This window comes from Lethenteron reissneri, chromosome 30 (assembly GCF_015708825.2).
Source record: "Lethenteron reissneri isolate LAM-NWPU_2019-01 chromosome 30, ASM1570882v1, whole genome shotgun sequence".
Taxonomy (NCBI): Eukaryota; Metazoa; Chordata; class Hyperoartia; order Petromyzontiformes; family Petromyzontidae; genus Lethenteron; species Lethenteron reissneri.
The window spans coordinates 13994705-14013251 of NC_083808.1; the positions used below are offsets into that span (position 1 = coordinate 13994705).

An 18547-nucleotide genomic window follows, 5' to 3' on the forward strand; every position below is an offset into this window, starting at 1 on the left:
ACAACTAATAATGTATTTATACCTTGCTCTGCGTTGATATATTTGTTATTGTGTCAAATCACGTTGATAGAAACCTAGTTTTTAAATAATCACCTGGCAAATATTACAATAATTGTTTGTGTGCGGACAAATAATATTTCTGTTCCTTGCTTCTTCCGCTAAACTCATGTACATTGAAAGTGTGTGTAAGTTGACCGGTTATTGCTTTAATAGACCTCTTTATTGCTTAAACGTTTGTAAATGGAATATTTTTCAGTGCAGTAAAACTCTGGCTGGCCGCACTAAAAGTGGGGAGCCCTCGTCCAGCGAGGTCAGCATTCCGGCTGGCCGAGATATCAATAAAATCTACATGGAAAAAAAACAATACGCAAAGATGTAAGTGAATTACATACATATATGCATATTTGCGCACCCGCTCGCTCGCACCCGCCTGCTCGCTCGCACTCGCCCGCTCGCACCCGCCCGGTCAAGAAATTTGAATTTCCACGCTTGTAGGACAGACCAGGGGGTACAAATGCACATCGATAAATTGCCTCAGACAATTTTTCTTTTTAATTGCAGGTATTTTATTTATAAAATAATGTTAAACAGTATTCTCATACACTAACCACACCCAATATTCTGCAAGATAAAAAAAAGTATTAAAATAATTTTATTTCAATTCAATGCAAAAAAAAATCTAATTTACCTTTTACATTGATGGAAATTCCAATGCAAGTGCATGAAGTTTGATTTGTAAGCTCTTAACAGCACCTGAATGACACCAACTAGAAAGACATGGACATTTACAACCATTCAAAGAACTGCATAGTGCCTGTATTATACTCATGACTCGTGGGCTGGAAAACCACTGTGAATACACTGGGCATTCACATGACTCCAGTATCGTCTGAAGGTTAGGTGCTCAATGTATGATTGCATAATAGCTTCAATGGCAAAGCAAAGGAAGGCAATACATTCCATAGATATGGTCGATGGTGGTTGAAGGCCGAGGACCAAATCCATCACTAATCTCTAAAGCCGCCCGTGGTGGCTGAACACACCGGGTAAATCGCTCCTCTTCCGATTCCCATTCGTGGCCACGGCTGGTGCGTTAAACGCTGGAGATCATACACAGTTTCATCATTGACTTGGACTGTTTGTTAATTCAGCTGCCTTAACTACAGAACAATTAGACATCACCATGGCACTGCGCAGCTTGACCTAAGAGACGTTTGCAGAACGCTTTGTCGATGCACTGCGATATGATGCAGGTCTCCCCAAGCATGAATTTGTAATAGATGCGACTGGTTTATTAATTGCAACTTCTACTTTCCGATCACAAACAATACCTAACACCACGTGCACGTGGACATTAAAGTGCACAATCTTCACGACAGTTAGTCCAACAAGTAGTCCCAGGAGGGGAAGATTATTCCAACACTCTAAACACTAATACATTTAACAAGACACTTAAATACAGTGATCTGAATATGTATATTTTTGCTGTGTGTCAAATGTACATAAAAGTCGACACTACTGTACACGCATTAATGCGTACATTCTACTCGCACTGAGAACACATTTTTACCAGGCTTACCAAAACGTCTCTCTGTATAGAACCACTCGCCCATTTTTGCCAAGTTCGAGCAGTGTCCCTTATGCGAATGATGTGAACAAATCCCACTAACGCACCCACATAAAACCATAATTCTCTAATAAAAAACACATTTGCAACATTGCAATGTCACGTTTACATGTTAAAATATTCATGTTTAAGTGCAGGGATCCTCCTGTTTTGGCACCTTTTTCCTGTCATCTCTTTAATTCCCAAAAAGACTCAACACACATTCGTCATTAACACTGGCCTTGAAAGGAAGAATACATACCTGTCAACGCCTTATTAGTGCCTACCTTATTACAGACCAATTCAGACCTTATTGGTCACCCGGTGCCTTTATAATTCTCAACGTTCATCTTACAACGTCCCATCACAAGGGAGAAATACAAACAGACAAAAAAATGCCCATATTGAAATGGCTGTACGCCATATTGAACCTGAAAACTCAATTTTCCTGTACAAGAATACGGGTAAACTGTATGGATTGACAGGTATGAGAATATACAATATTTGGCCCTTCATCATAGCACGGGCACCACTGTCCAAAACTAAGCCTGTGATATATTTGTTTTTACATTGTTATTAACGAATGTGTTGAGTTTTTTCTATATTGCTTGTGAACCACTGCCAACACAGCAGAAGCAGCAGCAGCATCACCAAATAATTTCTCAACATTACCAGACACTTCTTCCGCCTTGCTGAACAGGTCAACAGAGCAGTCTGTACTGGGCAGACGTTCAAACGTTCACCCCTTTAGGCAGCGATTTAGGGACGAATGCTGCCAAGGCTGGGCACAAGGTAGAGTAGCTAAAAATATTCCAATCAATGAAGAATATTCCACGACAGTCTTTAAAATCATGATGCAATTGTATGCAAATATACTAAAATGTCAGGTGAAATACTGAGGCTGAATTAATAAGCTGCATGTTATTGCAATGGAAATGTCTACGATGATAACGACTCGAGTCTTTAATCAATCACGCTAAAAAAGGTACTAAACTGCTTTGAGTCCGTGAGCCCAGACCAGGTATTTCACTCGTCGGTGCCAACTAAGGTGGCATCGATTAAGTGGTTCCCATTTCTCTAGGTGGCCAATGGCAGTGAATTGCGCGATGACCATTTTACATGAATGTGATTATGAATAAATGCACCTCTCGTATTGGCCATATAAACAAATGGGTACAAAATACATTTTTTCTACCTCGTGGAACCGATTTCTGCTCTGGCCCATGGGCTACATTTGCACACACAGCCTATTTGCGGAAAGTATGATGTTAAATTCAAGGAGTAAATATCACTCCCTTGGGAGGGTTGCCTATTAAGTTGGAAACACAACCGCAGAGATTGAGAAGTGTGTGCACATCGTCTCGGCAGATCATGATGTTTCCTATTGACCAACAACATTCCCATAATTATATATAAAAGCGTTCAATCCCATACAACATGAAAACAGTGTGTAATCAATTACATTAAAATGGCAAATAATATCGACTTTGTAAGAAAATCCACAGTTTTTAAGTGCAAAACTTACGATGTGCGGGAGGCGGCAGTGGTACGTTTTAAATGATCAATAACCTACTAAAGGTCATCGGCACTCGCTGAACGTAATCATGGGTGGCTATAGACTTGGCAAACACGAACCTCATGGAGTACCTGACTGGGAAGTCCCAGCCTTCTCTCTCCCACGACAACTACGGACATCGACACACAGAGCTTGAGCGCAGCGTGGGAGATGCGAGTCCATCTTCCACAAACGGGCGATCACAGAATTGCTGTACTGTGACTGCGGTGAAGGCCAAACCGTCAAACACATCACCGACTAATGCGCCATCCACGTGCACCTGACCGTGGTCACTGCAATCCATGCAGCGTCTCACACCTCCTTAGATTGGTTGAAAAAAATTAGCATGCAACTATAATGTTTAAAAACGGTTCCTTTTCCCTCCTGCCATAGGAAATATAGAGAGACCTATTAAAAGTTTAGCATGAAGGTGCTAAAGGATTGAATAGTCAGTGCTGCCAAAGTTTTGATAATACGATGAGGTAAGAGTCGGCATAACTTGGTTATGTGACTCGTGGCAGGTTAGTCAGTGGGTACGGGGGTAGATTGTGGACGATTGTCGAGTTTTATAATGTCGTGAGCTATAAATCAGGCGGTGTCACCCTGAGATACAAAATGTATTTCATTTTTAAAGAATACAACTTTTATGAAAACCAAAGGATTATTCTTACAGTTCCCATGACGTAGCTTCAGCTACTTTTCAAATGTAGCATCTGGGATGACATTGGTATTATAAGAGGCCAGCATTTGCATAGTAACAGTGCAGGAATCCAACTGTGGTTGTTGTAAGTGGACCAGTGGTTAGTGTACCATGCGTCAGGTTAATACACATTGCCTCTTGTAGACACTGGCTAGTGTGGGGTAGGTGTAGAAGGCGAGGACAGCGATACGGCGTATGTTGAGGTGGCGACGCTAACCCAGCTATAGCGCGTTGCTACATGTCCGCTGTTTCACGGTGGACGTTAAAGCTCCCCTGGTGTCATCGAGACGAGTAGGCATGGCGTCAAGGTCCAAATTTGGCCAATTCAAAATAATCGCCCCCTCCCCCCAAACACTAAAATGGGATACAGAGAGATCATCACCACCCACCGGCACCGCAGACTAATTCTCGATTGGCAGGCCAGGTATGCGTAAAGCACTGTGAAATGGCCCCAGCATAAACGGCGGTCTACCAAAAAAAGGAATCGCGATCCTTGTCATTGTGTTGTGGGTGGTAGAAACTGGTTGGTGTGATGCTAGTTAGAGTCGTGAGAACTGTCATCCTGCACGGCCATGGACGTCTCCTCCATGATGAGCCGGTTCTGCACATCCACATGGTTCGTGCACTTGAGATATTTTTCCGGGACGCCCTGCAGCTGGAAGTCCCTATACCCCATCTGTGCGGAAACAAATTTCACGAGCGACGTTGCATGAAAGTGTCTGCGAGCTCTTCATTGAAACTCCCATATCTTTTATTAAAATGGCTTGCTCTCTTTAGTATTTTCAAACATCTCACTTTTTATTGGTTGTTCCGCCTTTCCATGCATAGTGCCTTCAAAACGATTGTTTAAGGGTGCTTTATAAATTTAAATTATTATTAGATGGCTTTTCCTGTAGTTATTAGATATTTACTGACACTGCGAGTGTATTATCATTGTATTGTTATCGTAGTGTGTTCTTCATTCTATCTTGCAAATAAAGTCATGGCTGTTATCTTCAGTTTTTAATGTATTTCTGTTGTATTTTATTTATACTTGTTAGTATAGTTTATTTAATTCTTTATTTTTATATACAGTGCTTTGATATATTTTGATGCGAAAGAGGCACTTTATAAAATAAAGTTAATAATTATTATTGTTGTAGAAACAAATTTACAGAATAGTAATTCAATGGCATGTGTTTCATGATGGATTGATGCCGAATTCGCTGGACAGACACAAACCCCACAGTTAACGTGACCAAATGTACCACTTAAACAGGACATGTACCAACTTAAACAACGGCATTTACAAAAAAATATATAATCTGCCAATTCTGAGTGGATATTTTACCCTATAATGCGGCAAACAGCTTTGTGCCAAGTGTTTTGGTAGAGCAGGCGTAAGGTTGGGAGGTGAGCGGCGGTGGGGGGTCGCACAGATTTGTAAAACACTAAAAAGTCCGTGAGGTAGTCTGCAGATCGCAGTAGAGCAAGTGGATTCATCTATCGGTACCGCCCTTTGTGTGTTATCCCCTCTATTGCAAGGGGTTTCTCTCGGTACTCTGGTTTTTATAACGTGAACATTTCCCTTATAAAAGGAATTATCTAAACATCTAAATGCAGTACCATTCCAAAAAAAACCTCATTGAGGCATCCTGGATGAGTCAATTACATTACTTATAGATTATTGTACACAAAACCTTGATATTACATTGAGTTAAATTGCCAACACACACCTGTGCCCGTTTGCCTGACGAACTTGTTTAGTACACGTTACAGTGTAGAATAGAAGATGTATTTTAAAACTATTAGAATATGACAAAGTCTGAAATAACTTAGACGACACCTGATGCCTGAAAATGGCATTGACTTGGCTGTGAGTGGCCGAGTGGCCTATTTCCCCAACCCTGACTACTCTTCAGTACTATAATGGGCTTTCAGACTCATAACAAAGAGTGTAAATAGCACAAATAAATGATTCATACTTGACATTTAGGTTTCATACACGTCACGATCTTGCCAATTTTTGTGGGAAGACCCTCCACAACCTAACACGGCCAAACAAATTCAACCGTCGTGTTTAACAACGTGCCGATTATTATTATTATTTTTAGCTCAATTCTCACTGCCTCTGAGTCGAAGGACGTTATTAACCAGGTAAAGTCTTAACTGACTGTGATGTTTCCATCCTACCTGCCTATGTCAGCTGTTATTTCCGACTCTCTGTGTGTCTTTATATCTCTCTCTGTGCATCTCTCTCCGATCTCTACTCCAGTGACCCGGGTGCTGCTGCAGGGTCCGCTTCCTGCCCTACCTCTTCCCCCCTTCTCTCTCCCCCCCTACTGCTGAGGCCGATATAACCTCGTTCCACGGCAGATCTCTCGACTACTTCAGCAGTTTTTTCTTGCTGTGGTTGTCCCACCTGATGACGATTTCTTGTGTTGCGATCGAAACGTCGTGATCTATTATTTTTCTACCTACGTGACTTTACCAAAAAAACCAAAGAGTATGGATTCCTGCAGTCACGAAAGCTTCAAATCAAGATTTAACGAGATTGCTAATTAGGGATGACTTTCTGCTTGAACCAGCATGAAGCATCTTCAGGTATTCATATTTTGGACATCTATATTTTGAGACGTTAGGAAATGTAGGTTTGACCATATCACTGCCTGCATACGCTTTTATTGCTATCTTTCAGACGGGGCGCTGTGGCGTTCGTGGAAATGTGCAGATTAGAGTACAAGCAGTAGCATCAGATTACAGGTAGAAGCAGTAGCATCCGATTATGGGTACAAACAGTAGCATCAGATTACAGGTAGAAGCAGTAGCATCAGATTATGGGTACAAACAGTGCATCAGATTACAGGTAGAAGCAGTAGCATCAGATTATGGGTAAAAACAGTGGCATCGGATTACAGGTAAAGCAGTAGCATCAGATTATGGGTACAAACAGTGGCATCAGATTACAGGTAGAAGCAGTAGCATCAGATTACGGGTACAAACAGTGGCATGAGCAATGACCAGGCCCCCACCCCCCACCTCCTAATCTCCCCCCCCTCAACCCCCGTGGTGGGGAATATGGAGTAGACGAGTCATCACTCACCCTTGTCATGCTGTTCAGGATCTTTAGTTGATGAGGGTGGAGTTGCATGTCTTTTCTCTCCTTCAGCCACTGGTCTATTGCTCGAACATTGCTGATATACCAGTCCTGGCAATGGGCAAAACGAAACGTGCTTTCATTACTCTTTCACGCTGAAATGAAGCATTTTAGCGACTGTTTACATTCACGGTCAAGTTTCATTTGTTTACCCAGGTTCGACCTTCAAGAGACCAGGAGGAGTGACGTAGCATTATGTACGCTTTGTTATCTGGACATGAAATATCAACAATTTTGAGTTAGGATAGTTTATCAAGTAAAGTGGTATGTTTACCCATTGTTTTGGCTTTTCAACAAACCAGTTACGTTGAAAAGGAAGCACAATTTTGGACAATTCTTCGACGTTGCACTGAAGATTACACCCGGCATCATCAGGTGTTAACAAGAGCTCAGCTCTCAACATTATACCTCCACGATCCAACCCCAAATAAACGATAAAGCTGAAACTGTACTTTGTTCTTTGTAGCAAGAATAAGTCGCAGATTTGTTGTCACACTTACCGTACATATCTGTTGAATGTAATCGTCTTCTATAAGCTTTTCACGAAAGATCTCCTGGTTCTGACGCACGAACGTGACGTAGGAGTCTGCCAAATCCATTCCCGGTTTCTGAAAATCATAAAAGGGACCAATTTTAAAGTTGAATGTCACACGGCTCGCTGTGAAGCAAGCAATGTAAGGTGTGCTGCACAGAATACTAAAGCATCTGCACCCGTTCGGGCTAGACATGACCACTGGGATGCGGATGTATGCCGGGAAATGCTTTGTACGCCAGTGTGAAATTGATTACGCTGCTCTCGCGACGCAGTCAACCAAACTTGACACTTTTTACGTCAGTATAGTTGGTACGGAAATAATGATGAGTTTTTCGCGACCAATATTATCCATAAGAGTTTTTTGGGTTGGATCTCGTAAATTTATCATTAAACCCGCCACCACCCGACACAGCCAATTAGTAAGGAATTGTCACGTAAAGAAAACATGCCACATGTATACGTGACAAACCTTTTAATTCTTCACCTTGTAATGTGCACAATGGTTTTCACTCACTCTCCACAAGTGGAGGAACGCAGAGGCACAAGGAACCAGCAGACAAGGGGGAAGGCAGCGGCCAGGCAGTGAGCCGACGGTAGCAACTGCCCAGCTCTGCCATCCCATGGAAATCAAGATGTTGTCAGCTTATTAATGATGAGTGTTTACATCAGAATCTTTATTTAGACTGTAGGAGGAATCCGATGAGCTATGAAGCTCTTTTTCACAGATGTCCAGTAGGGACATGGGGTCCGAAAGTTACAACAACCGGAGAAAAATACAACAGGAGTGCAAAGTATAGGAAAGGTAAGCAAATTACTACAAAAACTTTTTCTTTTAAAAAGTAAGGCCCATTGAGCTATTAGCTGATTTTTCAGAAGCAACCTGGCCACAAATGATCACTAAACAAGCGATCATTCATTTCTAAACATCTTGAGCCACTTACATATTTTCAGCCAATAAACAAGTCTTTTTCACCTAATTAAAATCCATGCGAGCAAGGGTGCAACACTCTATCCCAATCAGACCGAACATGGTGAAGTTCACATTGTTGCTGTACTGCCTTCTCTTCGCGAGTCATAATATGAGCACCTCCTCGACGCCCACAATAAAGGAGTCTCACACTGTCTCTGCTCAATCCACCAACTCTTCCATCCACAGTGCTGAAAATGTCACTGATAACTCAATATAAACACGATGGGATAACAATAATAATGGTGACGTGGCACACACTGGGAAACCGCCAGGAAAAAAGCCTTGTTATGCATGACAACACCAAGGCTCAGTAATTTAGCAGATTTATTACAAATATGTAATGAGCGACTTCCGCGGCACGTCGTGTAGAGGGTACTTCATTTATTCTTACACGGGCACAACACAGGCCAACCTTATCTTCGTCACTCTGAGTACAACACTTAGATATTAGCATCTCTCCTGGCTACACACACATGGTGCGGTTCCACCGTCCAAACTCGGCTACACCACTGGCTGGCAGTGTGACGAGGTTGATGGAATCCCGCAGGAGATCTTCCATGTGGCCGGACGACGGAGAGAGATGACGTCGAGCAGCGACGCAGTCCGGACCCAAGAATCCACACACGAACCCCGAGCCCTGGTCCACCCCCGCTGCTTGTATCTCCCCAGGCGCGGCTAGGCTCCGCCTCTGGCCATACCCTATCGTGGAACCTTCGAGCAGCTTCCCGGAGCATCTCGGCCAACCCGCCTATTACCTTTACCCCAGATACCTCTCCTTTTCAGATTTAATGTTGTCTTAGCCGTGCCCGTACCCGTGCTTCCCTTTTCCAGCAAGCAGGTGTCATCACGTCATTACAAATATATAAGCTCCTTTTCACTGAGTTGATGGTTATGCTGTCTACCATGGCTACTGTTCCCATGAACTTCACTCATTGATTCATTCAGCCGTGTTGCAAGTCTATCAGACTGTTTCTTCTCATCAATGTTGTAATCAACCAACACACTCACTCCCTTACCTACTTACCCACCCACTCACCACACTGCAGATCACAACACCCTCACTCCCTTACCGACTCACTCAACCACCCACCCACTCACCACACTGTAGGTCACAGCAACACAACAACAACAACCGCCATTCACCACTAAGTGGCGGTGACGTCACCACGACGCTTGTGCCAGGCCAAGTGCACCTTGAGGCCACGTGAAGTGTCGAACACCCGCTGACAGGAGGTCACAGGGCAGACCCAGGTGCCACGGGTCGACTGACCGAGATGACCGAGATGACTGGCTGATGCACCACCTGTGCCCCCTACTGTACCAACTTGCTGTGCTTTAGTCACCCGGCGCTCCGCTCGTTGTTGTGAGCGTCGCTCCTCCGCCCTCCGTTGTTGTTGGAGGGCGACTGCCTCCAACTGCCCAGTAGCGTCTTCACGAGCCTCCTCCACAGAGGCCGATCTTGACACCGCTGGTACCAGTCATCGGCAAGTCCACTCAGCTCCACGTCCTCCTGTACCACATCACTCCATCTCTTCTCTAGCCCGTGCCGCGCCCGTTTAGCCCCCTCGATCCGGCCGAACAAAAGCTGTTTAGGCATGCGGTGGCTGGGCATGCGGGCTACATGACCCAGCCAACGCAACCTTGCCTGCCGGAGGAGCTCACCGATGGGACTTTGCCCAGATCTTTCAAGGATTTGTGGGCTCCTCACACAATTCAGCCTGGTTAAACCCAGGATGGATCGTAGGCAGGCCAGCCTAAATGTTTCCAACCAGCGAAGATGCTCCATTAGGGGGGTCCAAGTTTCGCAAGCGTAGAGAAGGGAGGGAATGACCGTGGCCGAGAAGACCTGAAGCTTCGTGCGAAGCGACAGACCAGGTAGCTTCCACACAGCGTTACGCAACCGATGAAAATATATTGCCGCTCGACTGATTCGGAGTGAGACCTCTGCTGATAAACTGGAGCCGGTCATAAGCACACTGCCCAGGTATGGGAAACTCTCCACTCTCTCCACAACTGCCCCATCACCGATTGGGAGTTGTGGGGGTGGAGTGTCCGATGGTACAAAATACCCAGGCAGGTGCATCGTTTTGGTGGGACTGATGGTAAGGCTCCACCTCTTAGTGGCACGCTCCAGTCTCAGCAGCAGCGTCTCCAACTCCTCTTCTGAATGAGCAGCTATTACCAAATCATCGGCATACATAACATGGCTGACTAATAGGGAGCCATCCCTTGATCGTACCCGGGCGTCGATCAGCCTCCCATTATATCTGTACCAAATGGAAATTCCCCCGGTACAGCTATTGAAGCCTTCACGAACTACGCAGTCGAAATAGATGTTAAATAAAGTGGGGGCCAGAGGACATCCCTGTCGCACCCCAAGGTGTACAGGGAAAGGCTCCGACTCCCGGCCACGTAGTTTTACCCGGGCCCGCTCACCATCATGAAGGTCCTTAATGATCGTGAGCAGAGGGTCAGGGACTCCGAAAGCACGAAGAACAACCCAGAGCCCAGGCCTACTGATGGTATCATAGGCCTTGACCAGGTCAATAAAGCAGAGATGTAGGTCTTGTTACCCACACTCACTCACTGACCCACCCACTCACCACATTGGACTTCTTCTCTCACACTTTGGAATTCCCTCCGATCATCCATTTTCCCAAACTCTCATAACATTGCTCAATCAAAGAAATGTGTTAACCGTTATCTATTACAACGTTGATAGTGCTGTTTGACACTGGATATTAGCTCACTAGACTAAACTCTGTTAATAACAATGTTTATGACATAAATACAGAGAACTGTTCACAGGTGATCTGCCAGTGTAGGCTTCACACGTTTACTGACTGAAGCTGATCCATGCAGCTGGGTCACATACACAAACATATTTAAATGGCTGAAACACTGTCCGTGAAAAAAAACACGCTGAGACGCACGCTTGGAATTATAGTGAGAGACAGAAAGAGGAACACATGGATACAAAATTAATAAACACAAAGCAGAGATGTGGAATTGGCTGTGAAGGATAGTTCGTAGACTCATGGGGCAGGGCTCATCATCGCGAGAAGGGACGATGATAGATGGATGACACTGGTGGCGAAAAGGCAGCCAAAGGAGAGAATGTAGCTATCGGGACAACGACGGTGGAGGTGGAGCGACGGGAGAAAGTTCACGTGCAGGAGTGAGATGGATGGTGGCTTTGCGAGATCATCAGAGATGGTGATAGCATGCAGAACGCCTTCATCCTGCAGCGGATAGCACTGGCGTTGCTCCCTACCGTGAGTGAGAGGAGCGTGCTCAGGAACGTCCCCTCGTCAAATCGCGCCAGCTTCTTCAGAACGCCTTTCAGAACGGCCACAAACTAGGAGCGGAAACAAAGACAAAGATCTCCCATATAGCATTAGCAGACTGTTGGGGCAAGTACTGTTTAGCGGGCTCCTATGACGGCAGGCACGGTACACGAGGGGGTGGGGTGGCCAGCACCATACCGGACCGCTTTTTTATCCCCATAGGCGATGATTTTACACACCGTACCAGATACTCATTTGAGGCTGAGTCAACCTAGCAGAGGCCCAGGACTGGTTCAGATAATCGTCACTGGTGTTGGCTGTGAGCGGGAATCAAACTCAGATCGCCAGATTCACAGCACAGCGCGTTAACTGCTTACACTACCGCCGAAACACACACGCTACACACAGACATATGCTACACACACATGCTAAACATACACACAGCCGCTGTGGTGCCACCATCACCACTGGGTAACGGCTCACGACTCTCACAGCCATGCGTCTGTAAACTACCATCCAAGTGCACCGCGTGACATCATATAATTATTTTTCATTTCGCAGCTATATGCAAATGAAATGAACAGATCGACAATTTTATATGGTGTCAACGTTCGGTCACATACGCATGCCATAGCTCTCATAAAACTACGCATGCACAGCCTAGACAGGAAGCACTCGACCATGATAATAAACTGCTTGCTCAGAGGCTGAAGTGGTTGGTGAAACGCTGGAGGATACACCAGTGTCTGTACTTGAGCCATGAGGATTGTATTAAGATTGTAATTAACGGTCCCATCTCGCATTATTAACGATCCCATGTGACGTAATTCCATTGGAATGATTACCTGGATTTAAAGCAGTGTACACGTTCTTTTTAAATCAAAGTTTAATTAAGCACGTTTTCAAATTTGTTACTTATAATTATAAACACATACCTGTAAACCCATACGGTTTATCCATAATCGTGTACAGGGAAATTGAGTTTTCAGGTCCATACAGCGTACTGCCGTTTTAATACGGGCAACATGTTTTCGTCTATTTGTTTGTTTATCCTTTGTGATGAGACTTTGTAGGATGAACGTTGCGAATTATAAGGGCACGGGGTGACCAATAAGGTCTGTAATAATGTAGGCCCTGATTAGGGGTTGAAACGTCTACAATAATCACTATTCACAGGGGCATGTGGCTCGTCGGTCGAGCAAGTGGAGACTCCCGAGTCCACACCGTTCCTCTTGGGTCGGTGTAATAAGTACCAGAGGTCAATAGCTGCGTGTGCTGTCTCGTCTCGCCCCTGCCATAGCGACGTGGGGATTTTGTCAAAACTGACTCGGTGCTGTACACGTGCAATGAGTCCACCAGACGAAGATTGAGACGACACAACTCCTCGTTATTTTCCGCACGAGCTCACGCCACGTGCAAACACTCCACTCCGAATCCCACCAGGAAGCGCCACAATCGCCCTGCCTCATCCGGTGATGTCACCACTTTCTACCTGGGCATTCTTTTTTTTCCTGACATCATCTTAACAGTAACCTGGGATCCAGTGGGTATTTCTACCCCCGAATTCCGTGAGTATTAACACTAGACATATAAGATGAGCACAGTGCCACGTGCTCAGCTGAGCAGGGAATCGCTTTGGAAGGTCTTATTTGATTGCAGTACCTTATCAATGAGCAGGGCGCTGACTTCCTTCCGCGTTTTCCGAATCTCGATCTCAGCTTTGGAGTGGCCAGGCAGCTCCTGTTTGAGAAATGAGGGAACTCACCCATGGGCTCATCGCTCACAACAGACTGTAAGATACCAATACACCGCGTCACGCAGCTTATCAAAACCCAAATAAAAAAATCGTAAACTATGTTAAAATTACAACGACTCTAGATGTATAATTTTCAAACACTTCCCAGTTACAATGCACAATTTGGCATTGTATGAATATGAAGCTAAAATGAAAAAAAAACCTCTCGCGACGTCACTCTTGTGATGTCACTCTCACTAGCGTGGAGTCAATCTCACTAGCATGGAGTCACTCTCACTAGTGTGGAGTCACCCTCACTGGTGTGGAGTCACCCTCACTGGTGTAGGAGTCTCAGACACGACGTTACTCTAGAGACGTTACTCTAAAGGCGTCACTCTCGCGGACGCGGCGTCGCTCTAGGTGCCTCACCGTCGCGACACATTGATGCTCTCACGAACGCCGCGTCACGTTCCCAAACCGTACGCGCAAAACTTTGTGAACGTCGCGGCCCCGCACCCGGGGGAGGGGGTGTGGGGAAGCGGTGACACAGCCCCTGGTGCGTGGCCGAACCTCGACGTGGCAGCACAGCTTGGAGCTCTGCTGCGTCGTGTCGATGAGCACGTTGAGCATCGTGCAGAGCGCGTCGTTCACCCTGAGGTCCGTGGACGCGCTCAGTTTCTTCACGCGCACCTGAAACGCCTTGCTCGTTCTGATTCGGGGGGGAGAGGCGCAAGGACAATGGGGGGGGGGGGCGCTCTGCTTAGAGCGCTCACGCAGCTTCACAATCACTCAAGTTTCCCAACTTTCTGCAAGTGATGAGGAAACATAATGATACATAAAATCCATAATAAACCACATCCTCAAGTTGTACAAATTGTAAATGTTGCAGCGGATTTACTCTCCACCACACAGATGTGCCGAAATAGTAACTAACTGGCACGTTTTGTTCACGTGACAAACCTTCCTAATTGGCTGTCAGGTGAGGACGGGTTAACTCATATTTACGCAATCTAACCCAAAACACCTTTATTATGGATAATATTGGTTGCGAAAGCCTACTACTACATGCAGGAAGGTATGACTCCCATTATGCCTTGCATGCCATGTGACCACCAAATTGCAAAATGCTCTCAGCCTTGTCCAGACCTCCAACCCCAAGAGAGGTGAACATGCAGCCGTTTGATTGTGAAGACCACCAACTCAAAGTATTATTCTTTGGTTCTTTCGGTAAAGTCAAGTCGATAGAAAAATGATTAAAAAAAAAAATAATACTTTTAAAAAACACGAATGTAGATTGTAGCCTGGTTTTTAATCAGAGTGTACTGGCAATCTATAATGTGGACTGTAGCCTGGTTATTAAGTTTGGTGAGTGTACTGGCAGCCTATAATGTAGAGATGTAGCAATGGTTACTAAACTGAGCTCACTCAGCAATGGTTATTAAACTGAGCTCACTCAGTTTAATAATCATTGCTACAGTCTACATTATAGACTGTCAATATGCTCACCAGCTTAATAACCAGGCTACAGTCTACATTATAGACTGCCAGTACACTCACTAAGGTTAAGAACCAGGCTACAGTCTACATTATAGACTGCCAGTATGCTCACCGAGGTTAAGAACCAGGCTACAGTCTACATTATAGACTGCCAGTACACTACCAGGCTACAGTCTACATTAGTGTTTTTTTTGTTTTTTTATTTCAATTTGTATTCACTTTATTTTTTTACTATCTACGTGACTTTACCGAAATAACCAAAGAACATAAATTCCTGCAGTCACGAAAGTTTTAGGTCAAAACCAACTCAAAGAGTTGAAAATGTGTCTGTCCCATCAGGCAGCAGTGAAACAGGGGACAACTGTACACCAGTCTTGACCTCAGCACCCATTAGTAGAGTATAGCCGGCAACGTCCACTGCTGCCTTGTGCCTCTGGGAGCCCATAGATGGAGAGGGCTTTACCTTTACACCATGGGGGCCACCAGTCGTACTCATCTACAGGCAACAGTCACTCTAAACTAAACGATTTTTATGTTATTTTCATTTTGCCAGGTAAGGCCCACTGAGCTATATAGCTCTCTTCAGAAGTGAGCTGGCAACAAATGATAGCCCCATGAAGTGGCTTATCATGTGGAAATTTATAGCAGCCAAATGCATTCAACGCATGTTGATTCTAAATGTGGAGGGAAAAACTGGAGGACCCGGAGAAAAATCCACGAGACCATGGGGAGAACATGCAAACTAGAAATATACAGGCGTAAGTGTCGGGATCGAACCCATGACCTCCTGTATACCAACGATATATTTAGCATCTTGCCACCGCGGCACCCTCAAATCCACCACTCTGTGTAAACGATGACATTGATTACTGTACTGTTTAGTACGTTTATTTTAACAAGGATGAACCAGGAGACAGTGGGGTGATTTGCTACATGAACCATGCACCAGATGTTTTGATGCGCGTTTAAAGGTATTTGATAATAAAGTAGCTCAGGTGCAAAGCTCACCAATTTGCACATCCCATGCCACCTTAAGCATGTTATTCGCAAACTAATGTTGGTTGCTGTTGACCTTCTCAGCGCAATGAAATGTGATATATTTATTTTTAGAATGCAGACGATGTGGCGTTTGCTCATTTTATAGCATGACCAATGGACTCACCGACTGACACAGCAGCCAATCATTTCGTTAGCCATGAGCTTCAGGCGCTGGTCCATCTGGTAGGAGAACTGCACCTCTGGCCACTTTAGGTCCTGGATGAAGGCCTGCAGAGCATTCAGCTTCCACAGGAGTTCGTTGGAAGTTGCCGAGCCACCCCTGCAATGACACAAAACAACATTCACCAATGTAAAATTCCGTGGTAGTATCTAACAACATTTTGGTAACTTACTTTAAGACAATCTAGTTTTGAAGATTTCGTGACTGCAGAAATCCATACTCTTTGGTTCTTTTGGTAAAGTCATGTAGGAATTGAGACAGATGCCATCCAGACATCCACCCTACGTCCTTCCTTGTGGACTAGATATGTGGATGACACGTTCGTCATCTGGCCACATTGGCCTACCAGCACTGAACCGATTTCTCGACCACATAAATTCCATACACCCGTCTATAAAATTCACCATGGAAGTGGAAAAGGATGTCAAGCTACCATTCCTGGATGTTTTGATTGAGAAGAGACCTGATGGCTCGGTAGGACATTCGGTCTAGAAGAAAGCCACACACACGGATGCCTATCTAAAGCCTGACTCTCACCACCATCCAGCCCAGAATAATTCCTTCATCAAAACACTACACCATAGGGCCCGTTGCATCTCCGACCAGCACCACCTAGCCAGTGAGTTGGAGCACGTACACCAAGCCCTCAGGATGAACGGATACTCAGACCGTACAATCCGCAAAACTATCTCCCCAGCCATGCAGAGATAACCTTCTGAAGATCCAACCAAAACCATCACTTTACCGTACATAGCAGGGCTTACCAAAAAGATTTCCAATATCTTAAACAAACACAAGATCCAGGTTCGTTTCAACACAGTACACAAAATCCGTGATTTAATCCCATTTGTAAATGATGTGGTTCCTGACATGCAATACCCCAGTGTCTACAAACTAAGCTATGTCTGCGGCAGTAGTTACATTAGGGAAACTAAGCGACATGTCTCGGACCGCGTTCATGAACACAAGGCAGATCTGAAACACGGTAGGACCAATACTTCTGCCGTTGCAGATCATTGTTTTAATGTTGTGGGCTCACACGAAATAGATTTTTCCAAGACAGAGGTACTCTGCAAACCTACCGGGTAACTTCAGAGATTTGTTCCTTAAGCCATACAGATATATAAACACAGACACAACTTCAACCGAGAGGATGGGTACAAACTGAGCAATCATTGGAAGGGCGTTACTAACCAGGTAAAGTCTTAACTGACTGTGATGTTTCCATCCTACCTGCCTATGTCAGTTGTTATTTCTGACTCTCTGTGTGTCTCTCTCTCTATGTCTCTCATGCTCACATGTCCTTTGCATTGCACTCTCATGCCTTTGGATTGCACTCTCATGCTCACATGTCCTTTGGTTTGCACTCTCATACTCACATGCCCTTTGGATTGCACCCGTTGGGTTGCACTCATGCCTTTGGATTGCACCACTCTTCGATTTTACATTAACATGCTAATATCTCACATTAACATAGCCACTTCCGTGCCATCATTGAGGAGGCCGCTCTCCCATCTTACAGTTCCATGCTAATTTCCCACATTAACATCATGCTAATCTCTCACATTAACATAGCCACTTCCGTGCACTCGTCGGTGGAGGCCGCTCTCCTCCTATCTTACAGTTAAATCGAAAGTTACATGCTAATTTCTCACATTAACATCACCAGCCCCGGCCACTTCTTTATGACCCTTGGGCTACACCCATTTCAAACCTTTTAAAACAGTCTGCCTCAGCAGCAGACAAAGCTTTCACACCTGATGACGGACGCTTGTGTTGCGCCCGAAACGTCGTGATTTATTTTATTTTATACCTAGATGACTTTACCGAAAGAACCAAAGAGCATGGTTTACTTTAGTACAGTATACGGAGATTTTATAAAAGTAATAACAACAATAGGTATGCTTGAATAATAATATATATAGCCTCTCCCCACCAAAGCAGTATAAATGGGTACACCTCAATTAATCAATCAATAAGTTGTGTGAGGTGGGGTAAAGCGTGGCTACTCCAACCTCTCCCAAGACATCAGACCACCATGTAAAAGTAGGCCAAATATCCTCTAGTGTAGCTCTATAGAACTCCCTCTAGTGAAGGCCCTTCTACCAGCAATTGCACCAGTAACAAATGGCAACCCTGCACTTTTATCTCCGGTCTTGAGAACCCTATGCACATTACTGTTGGCCCACTATCAAGCTTCATCTGCAGAAGTGCAAATATCCCGATTATCGCTATCCCTTGGTCAGGAACGTCATGCCCATCATCCAGAGGCAGTGTCCTGAAGGACTGGGTGTCGTGTATTTTGAC

At 44.8% G+C, this 18547-nt stretch overlaps 1 protein-coding gene across 1 annotated transcript in view; it reads right to left on the reverse strand.

The window, feature by feature from the left end:
• Positions 1-538: 538 nt before the first annotated feature.
• The window catches only part of LOC133349554 (calcium-dependent secretion activator 1-like), an 85571-nt gene continuing 67562 nt past the window's right edge, over positions 539-18547 (reverse strand). Inside the window, exons 21-27 of the mRNA XM_061563117.1 lie at positions 16184-16339; positions 14095-14233; positions 13452-13529; positions 11777-11860; positions 7498-7605; positions 6944-7048; positions 539-4537 (exon numbers count right to left, since the gene is read on the reverse strand). Of these exons, the coding sequence (XP_061419101.1) occupies positions 4397-4537; positions 6944-7048; positions 7498-7605; positions 11777-11860; positions 13452-13529; positions 14095-14233; positions 16184-16339 (811 nt within the window). The 3' untranslated portion in view covers positions 539-4396. The remainder of the gene's footprint in view (positions 4538-6943; positions 7049-7497; positions 7606-11776; positions 11861-13451; positions 13530-14094; positions 14234-16183; positions 16340-18547) is intronic.